The sequence below is a fragment of the Acinonyx jubatus genome, chromosome A2, assembly GCF_027475565.1.
Source record: "Acinonyx jubatus isolate Ajub_Pintada_27869175 chromosome A2, VMU_Ajub_asm_v1.0, whole genome shotgun sequence".
Classification (NCBI taxonomy): Eukaryota; Metazoa; Chordata; class Mammalia; order Carnivora; family Felidae; genus Acinonyx; species Acinonyx jubatus.
Window position 1 is genome coordinate 53,952,159 of NC_069383.1, and position 18,732 is coordinate 53,970,890.

At 46.2% G+C, this 18,732-nt stretch overlaps 1 protein-coding gene across 4 annotated transcripts in view; it reads left to right on the forward strand.

Moving 5' to 3' along the window:
* RAPGEF5 (Rap guanine nucleotide exchange factor 5) overlaps positions 1 to 10,528 on the forward strand; it is a 224,282-nt gene extending 213,754 nt beyond the window's left edge. For all 4 annotated transcript variants that reach the window (XM_027075113.2, XM_027075114.2, XM_053218311.1 and 1 more), the window contains 2 exons: positions 2,456 to 2,510; positions 6,438 to 10,528. In XM_027075113.2, the coding sequence (XP_026930914.2) occupies positions 2,456 to 2,510; positions 6,438 to 6,556 (174 nt within the window). In that variant the 3' untranslated portion in view covers positions 6,557 to 10,528. The remainder of the gene's footprint in view (positions 1 to 2,455; positions 2,511 to 6,437) is intronic.
* Positions 10,529 to 18,732: the final 8,204 nt, after the last annotated feature.

Below are 18,732 nucleotides of genomic sequence, written 5' to 3' on the forward strand. Positions count from 1 at the left end.
CACATAGGCTCTCTCTCACTCTCAAAAAAAAAAAAAAAAAAATTCGGATTAACCTCTGGGAGCAAAACGTAGTCTAACAAATAGTACTTCTTTTAGTGTCAATAACTGTACCCCCTAATCCTTTAAGATGCCTTAAGGAAATAACATGGCATAAATAAGTAATAATATTCTCTTTTAAATTATAAATTCCCAAAGAGAACTTTATTAAAAAAAGACAACTAGAAGCTAAATGCAGTTATGCATGTACACAGCGGGCCATAACACCCACATACATCCATCAGACGCCGGCTAGCCCACCATTTCTAGACAGATCAGGTTCTGTAACATGAGCGAGTTCCTGGTCCTCACACAGTAGATGGCTCTGAGTATGGAGCACACCTACTGCTGACCCCCTCCTTGCACAGAGAAGACAGGGTGAGTTCAAATTTTTTCAAAGGACAAAAACCTATTATACAATGTACATAGCCCTACATTATACTTGGATGCTGGAGAATGAGACTGAATTTCCTAATAAAGTCAGCGTTTTCAAGGAATGTTTCTTAGCAAGGGACAGAGTTTCACTTAAGCTAAAACAGGATCATCTTTCACAATAATGAACCAATAGAACCTAACTGAATTAACTTGGGAGAAGCCAATGCCTCATGATGGATATTAGCTTAAGCTAGCTAGCAAATCATTCAGTGTATTCTCTTTATCTGGCTGATACAGGCCGACACATTAAGTCAGATGACACGAAGGCCCAGAAGCACTCATTGGGTCTAATAAGATTTCTATTGTTCCCTCTGCTGTCTCAGCAGCTCTAAACGTTTCAGTCGCGAACTATTAAATAATGAAGAAACAAATGCTTTCTCTTTTTCTTCTCTTTACTCCTCAGTGTTGAGAGCCTCATCCTTTACCACATTTCCCCCCCCCCTTCAGAAAACCTGAAGATGGGGAGGATTCAGGTTTCACTGCCACACTCAGCCCTCAACCCTGCATCAGCTCAAGGCTCCCGTGAGCTGCCTAAATGGCAGAGGATAGAAATCTGTGTGACGCCATAGCTTAGAACGAGAGAGCTGCCCTGGGAGTAGTGGTAACATTTGGGGAAGGAAACATAACAATACTTTCACAGACATGAGTCACGTCTCATTTCCTTTACAAATGCAACGTGAGGTCCTGCTATAATCACTGTCCTATTTAATTTTCCACTATTGAATAGAAATACATTGGAAATACAGTTGAGAACAATTTAATAAGTAGGTCACATTCAAATAAAGTTTCTATAGTTCTGACAGATTTTAAGTGAAAAAATTTTTTTTCACGCCAAAATTATTCTTGTAGCAATAATTCACTGAGGGCTTGCTGTGTATGGATGAGCCTTTGACTGGTGTGTACATGTGGGATGTGAAAGATGTTGACACATTTGGGGAAGTTTGGAGGAGCAGATAATGAATAATGTTGATTTCTTGAATAGTTGGGCGATGTTTGGATTTTGATATGAAACAAATTAGAAAGTCGACGTGGATTTTCCAGAGGACTATAACACAATGGCAGCAGTGGTTGGAGATGATTCTGGCAACAGTAGGGGAGAAACAGGAGTGGAAAATGGTGTTGTCCTAAATGCTGTCTTTCTTCTTCGTCACGGGAAACTAGAAATGATAGAGCTAGAAGACTCTTGAAGGTACCCAAGTGTGAGCTAATAGGATCTTGTCAAAGGCAGCTGTAAGCTAAGAAGACTTTTGCCTAGAGATCAGTGAGAACTTCGAAGAAACAAATTAAAGCAGAATCCTGAAGACCGTAGGAGAGAATATAAACCAAACCAAAAACGGTCTCTTTAAAGATATTGGCGTTTTAGAAAATGTTTGCCTTTTGTGACTGTGTCATTTCCTGTCGCGATTTGCATACTTGAGTCTTTGATGCCACCAGAGTTCCTATCTGTATTCAGCAAGTACCGGAATCACTGTGTGACATATGGCAGATGCTGGGCATGCGGAGCCCTCTAATGGCACCCAGCCTGGAAGAGGCGCAAAGATCCAGAGCAGCGCCAACCACACGAGGCCAGTGCGTACTGTACAAGGGAGCCTCCCAAGTTCAGAAGGGAAATCTCAGAAAGGCTTCACCGAGAGCAGGCAAAACATCCCTGGAAGGGAAAAGCCTAAGCAGGTTTGGACAGGCAGATGGGGTGGGAATGCCGTACCTCTTTACGGTGTGTAAACGGTGGGCTGTTAGACCCCGTGGCATGAGGAAACCCAGTTAGAATGTGTGCAGCCAGGTTTGGGGGCACTGTTTTGACAGATGAAGACTGAATATCCTTTTGTAATCCAAGCTCAGTATTCTCAGTTGAAGTCAAGTCCAGTTCCAAATGCAGCGATTCCGTTTGCACCCAAGGGTGCACTCTGCTTTCATCCCAGTAGGCATACTTCAGAAACACCCTAAATGACCCTTCCACCCATACATTTTCTGCTCTGCCTTCCAGCATATGATTGCAGACACTGTCCGGACCCTGAGGCACTGCAGGACTAACCAGTTTGGTGAGTAATTGAAGTTGGCCAGGGAATGTAAATTCACCCTACATTGGTACAGACTGTGACCTTATCACAAGTATTTGGGGGTAAGAAACTGAAACAGATTATAGTTTTATATGCATTTACTATATTCTTTCTTAGCTTCACTGCATATTTGGGATGCAAAGGAAAACAAGATATGGCGTTTTTTTTTATCCTCTCTTGGCAGCAAGTTTACACTGTACAGAGTCACTTGCGATGAGCAGAGCCCCCCGCCCCCACACCCCTGAGCCTGAAAGTCTGTTTGCTTGCCCCTTGGCTCAGAATTACCAGTGGGTTTATCAGGGGTGACCCTGTCCCTAAACTTCTTGCTTAGAGCCTTCCTGGAATTGGAATATGGTTTGTAAAAGTGCCTGAAGCAGCCTTCCAGAATCTTTACTCCTCTCCAACAAAAACTTCCTGTCCGGAGCTGCCTTTCACTGAATAGGTATTTTTCTGAGCACTTTTGTGGATTCCCTGCTGAGATTAACATAAGTAGGAATATTTGTTCCTTTTTAAACCTCAGGCATAATTTACACCATGTTTAAATAGCATTAAAACATTGCAGGAAGGAAGGAAATCAGCTTTATTGAGTCCAAGGAGCATTCACACGGGCAGTGGCATCCTGATACCAGTATTGGTGCCTGGTGCATGGAGATCATTAACCCTGTGGTGCAGAGCGGAAAACTGAGACTCAGAGAGTTAACCCATTCAGCCATTATTCAGACCAAGCCTGCCTGACTTCCTGACCCATACTCTTTTCTTTGCCTTGTGCAGATTCTATAGATATAAAGGGCAGTAAAGAAAAAAAAAAATAGAAAGTTGAGTTCAGTAATTATAAATCAATCAAAGCTGACCACTAAATAAAACTTGCTTTATATATCCTCCTTGTAAAATAATTTTTTCAACAATACGGAAGTATGTATAAAGTACAAAGATCAAAGTCCTACTCCCTAAGGATTAGTGCATATTCTTAAGAAAGTTTTTTCTGTTTGGCTAGTTTTGGCTGGCAGTATTGTCCCCTACAGAGCAACGGAACTTCTGTATGAATTACAAAGGTTGTGCTTGAAAGGGAGAGTTATAAATACAGGACCTAAGGTTTTTTTTTTTTAATGTTTATTTATTTTGAGAGAGAGAGAGAGGGAGAGCATGAACAAGGGAGGGACAGAGAATCCCAAGCAGGTTCCATGTCATCAGAGCAGAGCCCTGTGAGTGGCTCAGTCTCAAGAACCATGAGATCATGACCTGAGCCAAAATCAAGAATCAGACACTCAACCAACTGAACCACGCAGGCATCCCAGGACCTAAGGTTTTAAATATTTACATCACTTACTACCACCTGATATGTGCTTATGTATTTCTCCATTGGGAACACAAGTACACTGCGCTTATAGTAGAAACAGTTATAATATTGTCACGGAGATTCATTCAGATGTGCAAGCATAATGCTCCTGAGTATTGGGTTCATATTTCTCTCATCCACCTTTGCTTCCCAAGTATTTATGCACACTCACCCGATTCTAAGATATTGGTCTCACTGACCAGGAGACTCTGCAAGTGTAGACAGGAAGGTTATACTGGCCTGGTGGCCTTAACACTGTCTTGAACCTCTCATCACTAGAGAGTAAGTCCTCGTAGCACAAAGCATAACTCTTTGTGTTCTATTAGTGAAATTAGTGAAATCCATTTTGACAGCTTATATAGGAATAGTAAACCAATGTCAGCATTTGGGATAAAATAAGATAATGTTAATCAAGCCACTTAAAAATTATGAAGTTCTGGGGAGTCTGGGTGGCTCAGTTGGTTGAATGTCTGACTGTTGATTTCAGCACAGGTCATGATCCCAGGTTTGTGGGATCAGGGCCTGCATCGGGCTCTGTGCAGAGCATGGAGCCTGCTTGAGATTCTCTCTCCCTTGCCCTCTGCTTCTATCCCACTCATGCTGTCTCTCTCTAAAATAAAATATAAAAAGGGGCCCCTGGGTGGCTCAGTCCGTTAAGCATCCAACTTCTGCTCATGTCATGATCTTGTGGTTCATGGGTTCAAGCTCTGCGTCAGACTCTGTGCTGACAGCTCTGAGCCTGGAGCCTGTTTCAGATTCTGTGTCTCCCTCTCTCTCTCTGCCCCTCCCTTGCTCGCTTGCTCACTCTCTCAAAAATAAACATTAAAACATACATATGTGTGTATATGTGTGTGTGTGTGTGTGTGTGTATATATATATATATATATATATATATATACACACACATATATATATATATATATATACATTTTTTTTTTTTAATTTGGAAGTGCCATGCAGGTGTCACTTGTCATGGTTGGGACCACTCATTCTGCCATCTTCTTAAGGTTAAAAAATTAACAAAAAAATTATCTTTGTATGATTATGTTTTCGAAACCAATATTTACTAAGCCAAAAGCAGTCTCTCAGTGTCTTACAGAGAAGGTGTTCTAGAATAATAAAACTTTTTGGTCACTTCCAAACAAGTGGGATGGTAAAAACTTAAATTCCTGGTATTTTTGCCTTTTGAAACCAGGAAGCCTTATTTGCTATGAAACCTAAGAATTACAAGCCACCCATGACATGCAAGCCTTAAGTTATAAAACACATTTGTCACAGAGGAGGAAAAAATGGATTTCACCAAGAGAAGAAATTGCTGCATTGAAATGCTTAGCTTCCTTTGGTCCCCTCTACTCAAGCTGAACCCTGCTGTTCCCATCCGAAATTCCGTGAAGCAAGGGGATGTGACGTCACCATCTCTCACATTGACATTGTCCCTCTATAGCAGTTTAGCCAGGCTCCCAGTGCCTTGAGGTTTGGGGGGATTTTTTTTGGATTGTGTTTGTTTTTGCCTATGGGAAGTGGGCTTGCCCCATTGTCCAGGCTACTTTATCAGGCTCCTTATTAGACTTGTCACCAGCATGGCACATGTGTGTTCACAGGGCACTAAAAGCTTCATGTGGCCCTTCAGTTTTGTAACCACCCTGGATTTGGGAGTGGAAAACCACCTTGCCTTGTCCTTTGCTGGGTAGATGTTAGCCCAGCCACATGCTTCTGGAACTTGTTTGCCTGTTAAGTATACCTTAAGTTCAGTTCTGTGATATCTGTTCATTCAAATGCTTCCTTAATTTTTTTACTTTTTCAAAAACTAAGGACACCAAAGAATTATACAAATTCTAAACACAAACCATTTTGTCTGTGCACTGACCAGATTAGCAGTGGTTTCTGACAATTCCAGACTGAGATATAAGAGCCAGTGAAAGCTATTTAAATGGCAGTTGCTGTGACATGGGACCTCAGACATGGACTCAGGAATCACATAGTCTGGCCGCCGGACCTGTTCTGCCACTCCCTTGCTGTGTGTCTGTGCTGTTTCCCACTCTGTAGTGGGGGGATACTAACACAGTCACTAAATACTAGATGATAACATTAGGTAATAAATGTGATATAAATGTTAATACAACAAATACCTTTGTAGTCTAATGACCTGACCTGAGGCCCTGGTCTGAGCTGGAGAAGTATCTCCACTGTTAGGATAAAGATCCCCTCTCTGGGATGCTGACTAATAAGAATCCCCCTGCTAGATTTACTCTAAGCCTTAATGAGAGATGTCACTGGTATTCAGAAATAGCACTTCTGCACAAATAAGATAGAAACAGAGAGGGAAACAAACCATAAAAGACTCTTAAATACAGAGAACAAACTGAGGGTGGCTGGTGGGATGTTGGGGGCGGGGGGGAAGGGCTAAAGGGGCGAACGGCATTAGGGAGGACGCTGGTTGGGATGAGCACTGGGTCTTATACATAAGTGACGAATCACTAAATTCTATGCCTGAAAAAAATCGTATACTTAAAAAAAAGAGAGAAAGAAGTAGCATTTCTGCTCTCATGAGACTTTTTTCTTCCAAAAACCAGGAGGTGACATGTCTCCAAAGGAACACCATGAGTTAAAATCCTACGTTAACCACCTGTATGTCATTGACAGCCAGCAGGCCCTGTTTGAGTTGTCACACAGGATCGAGCCTCGGGTGTGAGCCCCAGCAGCCCACCGCCTCGCCTCCCCTGTAACTTGCAGCACTTTGAGCTATGGGAATGTCAGTGCTGAGCACATTGCTTTCCTGTGAGAAAAGAAGTTGCTGAGTTTTATCAGTATATCCTAAGACACCCACCGGAAAGCCCAGCAAAGCGTGTTCAGGAAGCTGATGTCAGCCACCAGACATGGGGAGAGGCCTCTCCTAGCTGCTCTCAGAATGAGAAGGCAAAGAAAGCATCAGAAGCATTCTTGAAATGGAGAAGTCTGGTTTCTTATGACTGCATTGTTGATCCAACCCAGTTTTCAACTTGAGATGTGCCCGCGTCAAGACGAGAGCGTGTCTTGTCCTACAGTGACCCAATATTTCAGTACGAGTGTGCACGAAACGGGAGTTTTATGTTGCCTGGTGTCAGATTACTGTTTATAGGCTGTCAAAGAAGCAGCTCATCTGAACACCTAAAGACAGTGATGGCATCTCTAGATTTCCAGGGAGAAGGAGTGGCCGCTGTCAGTACAAACTGTGACATCACCAAAAGCCACTTGTGTCTAGGAAATTAGGACTGCAGCTGGCATCCATGCTCTGATTTCCAAAAGGGAAATGTCAAGGCATGCATTTCTTTGCATCCACAATCAGTTATCAATGTAGGCTTGCAGGTGAAATTCATTTCTGCACAACCGATTTGCAGCTATAGGCCAGTTAGAGTATGTTGCTTTACCAGTAAGGAAAAATAGTAATCTTTAAGAAGTGGACTCGTTGCTCAGTTTCTGGAGATTTTCTTTACGTGTGCAAGAAGATTCGCATTTCTTATGGGAACAATACGATTTTTGAAAAAGCACAGCGCCTGATAGATTATAGGCACTCAGTAACTGTTTATCAAGGGAACAGAGTCCCAGATGTCTACATTCTTGTGCCTGGCGATGCCCTAGTGTTTGGCATCCTCCAGCAGGCTCCTTTGCCCACAGCAGAGAACGGTAACAGCCAACACAGGGAGGTGAAGTGGGATTTGGTGTGTGAAGCACTTAGCACTCCCTAGAGAAGAGCAAGGTATTTAGTAGTGACTGCCTATCTCTCAGCAAATGCCAAGAACCCCCAAAATACCCAAATGTCTGATTATGTTGGACACTTCAAAGTCCTGTAGTCCACTCCTAATCAAGGCCCAGAGCTCTTCTGTAATTTGTCTTTTTTCCCCCAGAGTCTCAGAGTCTTCAAGTCTACTTTTTATTCCCATTTTTAGAGACGGGGGCTCCTACAGTAGAGAAAACCTCATGCTATTCTCAAGAACTGGTTAGAGAATTTCCCCTGAGCTTAAAATGAACAAAAAAAGCCTGTGGGCATTGCTGAAATACAAGGGCCCTCCTTCATGAATTCAGTCCATTCATCTTCTACACGTGTGAGTTCTCTCCTGCCTGTTCATCTCTCGGGTGTCTGCACAGAACTGCTTCCTTCTGGCCCATTAACACCTTATTACTGTGGGTATCCAATGCTTTCTGATACCCTGTTAGCAGTGCTGTTTCCTGAGCTCGCGAACCACACAGAGCTTGAGAGAGTGCTGGAAGGTACCATGTGGAGGAAATTTTGGGTAGGACTTTCAAAGAGATTTGGTCTGTCCCAGCACGTGTAAACTTCAATCCTGAAAACTAACAGAGTTTTACAGAAAGGGACCATCCGGGGATGGTCCACTCAAAGAAAAGCTCCAGGCTACTGGGAATGGACAGAGACCCACTGGAGGAGACCAGAGCCATCAGCACTAGGAAAAACCGGTTCGTCTCATGGCTGATCAAACACTGGAGAAGCTCTCCCCTTGGCAATTATTGGGGACAGCATGGGCGTACAGCACAAGCCCATGTTCTCACCTTTTCTCTGTGCTGGGGAGGATCATTTGGTCAGTCTAATCATGTAAGGCCATTTTGACATTGTCTCCACGTTTTACAATTTAAGTGTCTGTTCACAGGAGATCTCCATTACTCCAACCAGAACATGACCTCTCGAGGACTAATTTTCAGTGGAGAACTATTTCAACATAGCACCTGCTGCTTAGATCCCAATCCAAATATGTACACAACCAAATGAATCCACACGTACATCACGTTTAAACTCATTCTGATGGTGTAGTCAGTAGTCCACGTGTCGTGGGTAGAAACAAGCCAGGGACAATGTGGGGCTCGCCCAGTCTCCTCCAGCCATGGCCATGTGGCTCTCAGGGCAGCAAAGGGAAGGGAGGGTTTGGTTTAGTTTACATTTGCTTTTTCATTCCTGTCTCCCGAATGTCAGAATCTCCAAATCTTTGTGAAATTTAACAACCGTCTTCAGAGATTTCCCAAGCGTCAGCAACTCAAAAGTTTCAGAAGCCCTGTGAAGATGTAAATCAGGAACTCAAGAATTGAAGACAGAACTGGGAATGGCTTTAGCTCCGCATGAAACTTTCCTGAACAAAGCTGAGCCGTCTGGCCGTGAGGCTCCCTGTGAATAGGGATTCCCTTTCCAAACATTCGCCAAGGCCTCTTTGAAATAGATTTTCTTCTGGCTAGAAGGGTGGACCAAGATGTCGAAGCTCCTTTCCTGCTCTTAGAGTGTTGCAATTCCATAAAATCTCCATTCACTCTGAAAATCTCTAATCTGCCAACTTCCCCAGCAAGTGGTGCCCCAGTACTTCTCAGTGGGTCCTTTCTGCTACGGCACCACCCTCAGGCAGTCCTGTGGGCTCATGGATTCGTCCGCATCCCAGCAAACCGGCCCTGCTTACAAGGTAGCACAGGACCAGTTTTGTGGGCAAAACTGCAACCTTCCTGAAAATTTTTTTCATACATATTTCCAGATGCTCCAAAGGCTACAGTGTTTTAAGTTCACTTTTTGTTATCATCTGTACAATTGCCAAATGGTTACAGTGCTAAGTATTATGACCCACGTTCACTTTATTTTAGTATCATTAATTCTGTTTAGATTAATGCATTTCCCTAGACCCATATCCACAGGCAAGTTGGGTGGAGCGTGCATTGAATTCAGAATAATGAGGATAAAGGAAAAAGCCAGCCGTCCCAGTTGGCAGGCAGAAGGAGTTGCATCCTGTAGGCTAGCCTCTGGGTAGGGAGAGACAGTTGCAGGGAAGAGGGGTTGGTGATTTCTGATCCCCGGAGCTGGGCTTCACCGCTGCCCCAGTCCCAGCCCCTTTGGCTCATTATGGCTGTCACATCGCAGATCTCAAACCTCGTGTTCTGAAATGGCACAGCTGATCCAAGCTGCTCAAGAAACTAGACAGAAACATTAAAAGGGGGAAGATCAGGTCCACTGCAGTTATCTAACATGGCGTTCTTTTTAAATGCTTCAAAGACATGTCCTTAAAATTTCAGCCCGCTCATTAATGAGTGGGCCATTGTGCTTAAAAGTAGTAGGGGGAAGAAAAGTTTTTAAAAATTGCCAAAAAGTTAGATGAAAATGTACTACTGTATAAAGCAAAGCTGTATATACTAAACGTTTTTTAGCAGAGGAATATTTATTTGCATAGCCTATTTATTGTATTCGTATTACACGGTTATTAAATACTGGGATGAAATTGATGCCCTGAAGCAAGGACTCTTGCCTTTTAATGTATCATTAATTAGGACTGCTGTGACATTGTCAGCTTGCGTTAACAATTAGAAGATAGAAAACCCACAATCAGGGTGTCTACCTAACTTCTCAGGGACTACACTTCGTAGTTTTCCACCATTTATAAGAGCTGGTGAATATGAAACATTTGTGGAATTACCAGAATTGCCATTAACAGTATTTTCTTTCTCCCATGTCACGCTTTCTGCTTCTGTATATAGGACTGTGCTGTGTATTTATCGAAGCTAGTAAGCAATAATTTATATGTAAAAAATGGCCAAGCAATATAAGGTGAACACTTCTATAAGTCACTGTTACCTTATCTTGTATTTTCAAGTGTTTTTTTTTTAAACTGCTTTTCCAAATATAAGATTATGTTAAAGATACTGTTGATGCCTCATAGCTTCTTGCTGTGTCTGTGATGTTCGTGGGCTCCATAGCCTATGTCTGGCAGCATGTTCTCACTGTGTGGAACTCATTTGCTCACCGAGAGAGCTACAGGCAGGTGAAGGGATTCCCAGGCAGCCGCTGAAGCTCTGAATCACTTGTGCTGCCCCTGAGCCGTTGGAGAACCCAAGGACCCTGGGGAGGAAATCACATCAGGATTCTCCGATTCTGTCCTCCCCGCCCCCCCACCATACTTGACTGGGATCAGCAACTCTGCCTTATCAGCCCAGATACTGAGGGAAGCTCACGGCCCTGGCGGCAGTGCTCTAGGTCTCAAAGGGAGGCCCTGACCCCACAAAAGGTGCGGGCGGGATGGTAAAGCACAGGGTAATACTGATGTTCTGAGAAAGTGGAAAAACTAGACCACGTCATTGTTCAAAATCTCTACCCCTTCTTATGGGAGGATCACACATCCTGCTCATTGATGTCAAGCCTGGTTTTTGGCATGTGGTAATTAATCCCTTCCCGCAAGAGGATTGTATATCTCACCATGTTGAACTCAGGAGTGGTCAAATGTCCTGCTGCGTCCAATGAAAAATGGGGAGAAGTGACCTGTGCAGCTTGTAAACTAAAGCTTTACAAGGGAGCGGGTACTGGCATGTCACTTCTGCCACAAGGCCTACAATGTTCCGGGAAAAGGTGTTTCCATCCACCTGAGTCTCCAACTTGGGAAGGACGCGGAACATCATCATTAGAAGCCACTGGTATTTGGGGCTGTTACCTCAGAAGAATTTAGCCTAAGCTAATAAAGTCTCCCAAGGCGCTTCTTTCTTGATAAACTGCCCTTTCCCTCAGTCCATGTGGGCAGTAGTATTGGCTTTGCAGAGTACCTGATGGATGAAGCTACCTGTTGTCACACATCCATGAAAAGACCTTGTCTTTATATGGGAAAAGGTAAAGACCGGAAGATGCTTTTTCAGGCTCTTGTCACCCAGAAGTGGCAGTTCTGAGTGACAAGGGACAATGAGAGGTGAGAGCATAGGCACTGCCTCTGAGAGAACCAGGGAGCAGAGAGAGGAAGACCACTGGGTTGTAGGGCCTGTGTCCTCATCTATAATCACTTCCTCTGTGGGGCAGGCCTACATCTGGAGCAAAGCAGCAGAGGAAGGGAGAACGGAAGCCCCAGGCTCCAGCTTCAGAAGGGAACAGAAGAAAGCCAAATTCCCGTTGCTCCAGATAGTTGGGAAATTCTCTTTACCAGGATCGCCCATACTGGGAAGAGGAACAAGCCTCCTGTTCAAATTAGCAAACTTTTTTTTTTCAAGATTCCTATTTATTTATTTATTTATTTTTGGGAGAGTGCAGGTGGGGAGGGGCAGGGGGAGGGGCAGAGAGAGGGAGAGAGAGGATCCAAGGTGGGCTCTGTGCTGATAGCAGAGAGCCCAACGCAGGGTTTGAACTCACAAACCACAAGATCGTGACCTGGGCTAAAGTCGGACTCTCAACCGACTGAGCCACCCAGGTGCCCCCAAATTAGCAAACTTTAGAATGAAATTTCTGGTCTTGGTCCTAGTGTGCTAGCTACAAAGTCCTATTTTAGGGACTGGGAGAGAGCTCCATGGCTGGTTTGGTTCTCCTCTGAGATCTTCCGGATCCCCACTTGAGCTGCCCAGTGTGTTTGTTTTCCATTTACTACTTGAAACAAACAAGATTCCTAAAGCTTTAGACTTGCTAATGTTCTTTAGTAAAGTGTTCCTGTTCAAGAAGGCATTGCAGTTATCTCTTAGCTGAGAGCAGTCTGCATCCTTTCCCAGCACAAGAAAGGCACACCCAATAAGCAAGACAGAGGCACTATCAGAAGCATGAAGTCCCTCCTGGGGATACGAGCTGAGATCCCTCCTCCAGCCACACCCACGGTCCAACTGCACCTTTCAATTTTCTCTTTCTTAAAAAAGTTTTTCTTTTTTTTTTTTTTTAAGTTTGTTTTGAGAGAGAGACAGAGCAAGCATGGGAGGGGCAGAGAAAGAGGGAGAGAGAGCATCCCCAGCAGGCTCCACACTGTCAGCGAGGAGCCTGATACGGGGCTCGAATTCAATGAACTGTGAGATCATGACCTGAGCTGAAATTAAAGGTCAGACGCTTAACTGACTGAGCCCCCCAGGTGTGCCCTCCATTTTGTTTCTCTTATGGGGACTTGATGTTTGCTCAGGAGGGACTTGACCTACTCCTCAGCCCTACTGTGGCTCTTGATTATGCCTCTCCCCTGGCTGGGGAATCTTCCAGGGGTTGGGTTAGGGCTCCCTGTGGTTATTTTTCAGGGAACCTCACCACAGCAGCCCCATAGTAAGGTCGGGAGCCACCTCGGAGCCCTTGGCTTTGCCCCAGCCTGGAGTTAAAGGAACTTCCGGGCCCTCCTCGAATGGCCCTTCCACTCCAGGGTGAGATCAGGCAGGGAGAGCATGGGAATGTTCCAAGCCCTTCCCTGCTGGCTGACCACACCACCTCACCGTTTATTTCCTGCCAGAACTACACCATGCTGCAGGACTTCTCAGTGGGGCTGGGCATTTTCCCCTAGAAGAGAAGAACTAGCCTCGCTGTGGTCGACTTGCTCCCAAGATCCGGGGCTGTTTCTAACATCCCCAGGTTTCCAACATGGACGTGGGGAGGGTGGAAAGGCCAGGCGCCCCTCACTGCATTGCACTTCTCCCCAGGAAGACCCATGGGCAGTCCCGGCCTTGGGGCCTTGCTTGTCCGAGCTGCTATCCCCGGGAGTGATATTGAGCCCTCCTCCCTGAAGGCCCCTTTCCGGCTCACAGGTGTTTGGAGGTTCCCATGTTGTCTGTGTGTGGTTAGAGGCAGTTAGAACTTGTGTGAAAATAATCGCATTCTGAGAAAATGTCTGAAGTGTACACTTCTTCTTATCATCCTGACCGGAACCAAAACAACGTAGCAGGAAGGTCAGAGTCTCAAAAACAATTAGCCCACGTGGGAGACTTAAGGCAATGCCAAGACCTTCCCCAAGTGTTATGGCCACAGTGGCTCTCCAATATCTCAGAACTCAGAAGTCCCTTCCTCTGGCAGCATCTCATACAGTGATGCCACCACCAGGCCAAATCCAGGGTGTGGGGTCCGTCTTGACCACCCCCCTCCCGCAAACTCCAACATCCCCTGTTCATCAGCTTCTCCACCAGCATCCTCCCCGCATTGTCCTGACTGAGCTCAGACCGTTGCTGTCTGGTACTTCAGTCGTGATGGTAACCTACCTGTGTCCTTCCCTCACCATGCAGCCCCATGAATTCCGTTCCCACACCCCCCTACCGCCCCCCCCCCCCCCCCGCATAATCTCCCAGCTCAGAATCCTGCAATAGTGCCCCCTGGCTTTAGAACTAAAGCTCAGTAGCATATGAGTGCTTCACATCCTGGCCTCTACTTACCTCTCCAGGGCTCCTCTCCACACAGATGCTCCCAAGAGACGAAGAATTTGGGACCCCCCCCCCTTTAAACTGATATTCTCTGAGGAGCGAGGGGAGGAGATTATTCGATTCGTAATAAATAATGGCTAAATAAGCGTATGTGGGGCCTATTTGCTGCTTTCAAGGTGTTTAATCTTAAAGCAAGACCAATAAGAATGCACAGATAAGTGGGGTGGAGGGCCCATACCTGGAGGAGCCCAGGCCACCACAATTGCCTTAAGTATAATGAGCTCTTCCCCACCAGAGATGTGCAAACGGACCTGAAAGCAACCAGCAGTCTGCTCATTAGATGAGGGCTGTGCTGGGAGACCTTTCTGGTCCCTTTCAGTTCCTGGCTTCTGAGAGAGTTGGTGCAGAGCTGTGATCACTGGGGCTAAGTGATTTTGTGTCGCTTTGTTTTTTTGTTTTTGTTTTTGTTTTCTTTTAAGGAAGTGACTTGGCTGATGTGGGAAATAAGAACTGCTCATGCTCCCTTGTGTTCAGTGGACCCGGCTCTGCCTCTGCCTTGAGCTGGAAGGGAAAAGGCAGGGGGAGGGTGTTGCAAAGGAGCCCCACCCCTTCCCTGTCCTGTGCCCGATGCTGACTCCACAGTCCTAGCAGAGATGAGTGCCAGAAATAAACAACCAAATAGAAGTCCCTGGAATCACTGCAGTGGGGCCTGCTTCGGAGTACCAAGCTGGCTCCCGCCTCCCGAAGGGTAAAGCGAGGACACGGTAAGGGTAAACCGCATCCATTCAGCCGCCTCTGTATTCGCAGCCCTGCCACTTGGCCCCAGCACACCTTCTCGCAGCCTCCCCACCTGGATCCGGCACTCAGGTCTGGCCAGTCTCTTCTCCACCCCTAAACACACTGTGCCCAGGAGCCCATCCGTCCCTCCCAGATAAGACTTGTCCACTCCAAAGCCCTCCTGGATGACCCCATCTTACAGAACCTCTTTATCCCTATCAGAATTCTTACAGCAGGTCCCACCCGTCGCTCTTTGGGGAACCACCCTGTGCTGTCTTGCCTCCCATCCAGTGTAGGCTGCCTTGAGGGTTATGGTGTCACGTCTGTGGCCACACTACCAGGTCCAAATCAGGCTCAGACATTTAAGAACAGAGAACTACTGAAAGTTTCCACCTCGATTTTAGCCACTGTTCCTGTGCATCATAAACAGGGGTTAATATGCCCCCACCTCACAGGGTTGTATGAAAAATAAATCCGATGCATGTAAAGTGCTTACTACAATGCCTGGTACATAGTAGGCACTCAAGCAAGAACTCTACTGATGATGAAGGAGAGGGAGAGGGAGGGGGGAAGGAGGAGGGGGAAGGGGAGATGGGAAGGAAGAAGAATGAAGAGGAGGAGAAGGGGAATGGAGAGGAAGAACAAGAGGAAGAAGGAAGAAGAGAAGGAGGAGGAGGGGAGCAGGAGGGGAAGAAAGAAGGAGGGGAAGACTGGATGCATGTCAGATTTGCACCCACATTTCTACTCAACTGTGGGCAAAAGTCACTGAACTTCTCTTATGTTTCTGCTCTCAATTGTCTACCAAGATCATTAGCAACATCTTTGCCACAGAGCAATTGTGACGGTGAAAGGGACGGTGCATGTGAGAGTCCTCTGTACATGCTAAAGTGAGATACAAATAATGTGATTTCCTTTTGAGTCCCCGCAAACCGTGCACGACACTGGGACAAAGCAGCAAGTCCCTAAATGTCTGCTGATTGATGTGAGCACAGATGTCTGCATAAAGCCCGCAAAGTTGCAGTCACACTAATGAGGGAGCGTGGGGCAAGCTGAGGGCAAAGTACAAGCTAACAGCACCCCTCTCCCCAGGTGGGATGTGTGATGTTCCGAGGGCACTCCAAGAACAGGGGAAAGGAAGAAAGCAGACTTGGCTGATAGGGATCACAGTCACGCAGGACAGGAGTCTCCTTCAGTTTATGGATAACTAGGTAAACTGCAAGAAAAAGGCAATCTTATCCATAACCTCATCTCCAGAAACCTATAGATTCTGTTTCCTAGAGCCCTAATATCACCCTCCTTGAGACGTAAGGGGGTTTAAGTGCTTGCCATGGGGGATGGGGGAAACAGAAGCAAATGAAAAATTAAATTCCCTTACTTCCTACAGCCCACTGACAAGTCCTGGAAACAGGCGGAGTGACCTCCCTCTAGGAACTCAGCTGCCTCGATGATGGCATTTTGCTAGAGGCACAAGGGAATCTTGGCTTAACATTATCCTGACCCCCCCAGGAACCTGTGAGTCTCAAACATATAAAAATTTCTTTGCAAACCTCCTTTATCTTTAACCCCCAAGTATATGTTGGCAATTATATGCCAAGCATATGGCCCCTTATATACATCTAAAGGGTCTCATGACTGAGGTTTTACTAAACAGTAATAAATGGTATTTTCCTAACAACAGCTAGCCCCTCAAGGTCCTGGAAACTTTGCTTCCAAAGTTCCTTAGAGGCTTAGTCTGTTCCTAACCCCCCTCCCGACCTGAAGGTATATAAGCAATCACTCTTCACAACCCCAGTGCAGCTCTTCCTGCCCACGGGTCCTGTCCCTGTGCTTTAACAAAATCACCTTTTTGCGTCAAAGACGTCTTCAAGAACTCTTTCTTGGCCGTCGGCTCTGAACCCCACCATCACCCCCAAATCCCACCAATACTCATGTTAGCATTAACACTGGCATTAACAGATTAACACAAAGAGAGCTTTAAAAGGCAGATCAGGGGCGCCTGGGTGGCACAGTCGGTTAAGCGTCCGACTTCAGCCAGGTCACGATCTCGCGGTCCGTGAGATCGAGCCCCACGTCAGGATCTGGGCTGATGGCTCAGAGCCTGGAGCCTGTTGCCGATTCTGTGTCTCCCTCTCTCTCTGCCCCTCCCCCGTTCATGCTCTGTCTCTCTCTGTCCCAAAAATAAATAAACGTTGAAAAAAAAAAAAAAAAAAAGGCAGATCAGACCTTGGGCCTGTTCACACCTGGTCCAGGGCCACCACCTCCCTGACCTCCCGGGAGGGCTTTTCCTTGGTCCCACCCGCACCCCCTTCCGGGCTGCCCTGTCTGCTCTGCCCACAGGCCCCGGAACTCCGGGACAGCAGCTCCAACTAACAAGCCTCGTGCTTCCTGTTGGCAACACAGAAGCGCCATCAAGCTGACGAGAGATTGGGAAGGATAGACGCCTACTATTCTTTAGTTGTGTCCTTTGTGGGGGAGGAATTTTCTCTGGTTTCATTTAGAATCAGTTGGTGCAAGTACTACGGGACTGAGCCTAGACTGAGCCCTGGGTTGAGAAGCGGTTCGCTCTGTGAGGCCAAAAGAAGGCAGGACCGGTCACGCTGCACCTCAGGTTACATTTGCCTAGTGTTTTCCTTCCCTAAATCGACCAGTAACACAGTTTCTCTCTCTCTCTCTCTCTCTCTCTCTCTCTCTCTCTCTCTCCCTCTCCTTCCTATAGTGAGCTAACATTCATCTGCAACACACTTCATCATCTCTAAAACATCACATATTTCTTGAGCACCCACGATATGACAGTCTTCAAAGTGACAGGGGAACAGCCATGAGCATAATATATATCCTTTTCTTCATGGAGCTTCGCTCCAATTGGAGAGGCAGACAATAAACAGGACAAACAAGTAAAACATGTAGTGGCACCTCAGATGATAAGAAGCAGGAGAGTGCCAGGGAGGTCAGTGAAACGTCGATACGGCAACTAGGGAAGGACTTTGTTACGGGTTACGTTGTTCCCCTCCAAACTCGCATGCTGAGATCCTACCTCCTAGGACCTCAGAATGTGACCTTATTCGGAGACTAGATCTGCATAGAGGTTATCAAGTTAAAATGTCATCATTGTGGTGTGGGCCACCTAGTGTAACCGGCGTCCTTATAAGAGTGGCAAATTTGGAGACCACCCAGGGAGAATGCCATGTGAACATGGAGACCACTGCTTCGAGCCAGGGAGAGAAGGCTGGAACAGGTTCTCCCTCACAGCCCTCAGAAGGAACTGACCCTGCCAACTCCTTGATTCCAGGTTCTCAGTCTCCACAACTGTGAGACAATAAGTACCTACTGTTTAAGCCATTCAGTTTGTGGTACTTCAATATGGCAGTCCTGGGAACATATAATATCGCCTTGCTGAGAAGACCTGAAAAAAGAGAGGGCGCCAACCATGCAAATCCCTGAGGGCAAAGCATCCCAGGCTGTGGGAACAGCGAGTGCAAAGATCCTGAAGGTACACCCGGTGTTCAAGGACCAACAGGGAACCTGGTGTGGCCGGAGTCAGTCAGCGTGGCGGCGGTGGGGGGGGGAGCAGAGGAGGCCAGGGATGATGAGGCCAGAACACACGAAGCCTGGAGGTTTCCTCTACCTCAAAGGAAAAACCACTGGAAGGTTTCAAGCAGAGAAGGACGTGGTCCGATTTGTGTTTCCACAAGATCATGCTGGCTGCTGAATTCCCAACAGACCAAAAAAATGGAGTAAAGATGGAAACCGGGAAATCGGTTAGGAAGTCCTTGCAATAATCTAAGCAAGATACTATGGTGATCTCCACCTGGTGGGGGCAGTGGGGTGATATGACGTAGAATAGTTCTAGATATTTTGAGAAGGCAGGTACAACAATGGCATGTACTGACATACTGGATGTGGAGAGAGGGAGGAGTCAAGGTTAACCCTAGGGATTTGGGTTCGAGAAACTGGAATGATACCATCGTAATTATCTGGTATGAGAGAGCCTTAGAGGGAGCAGGT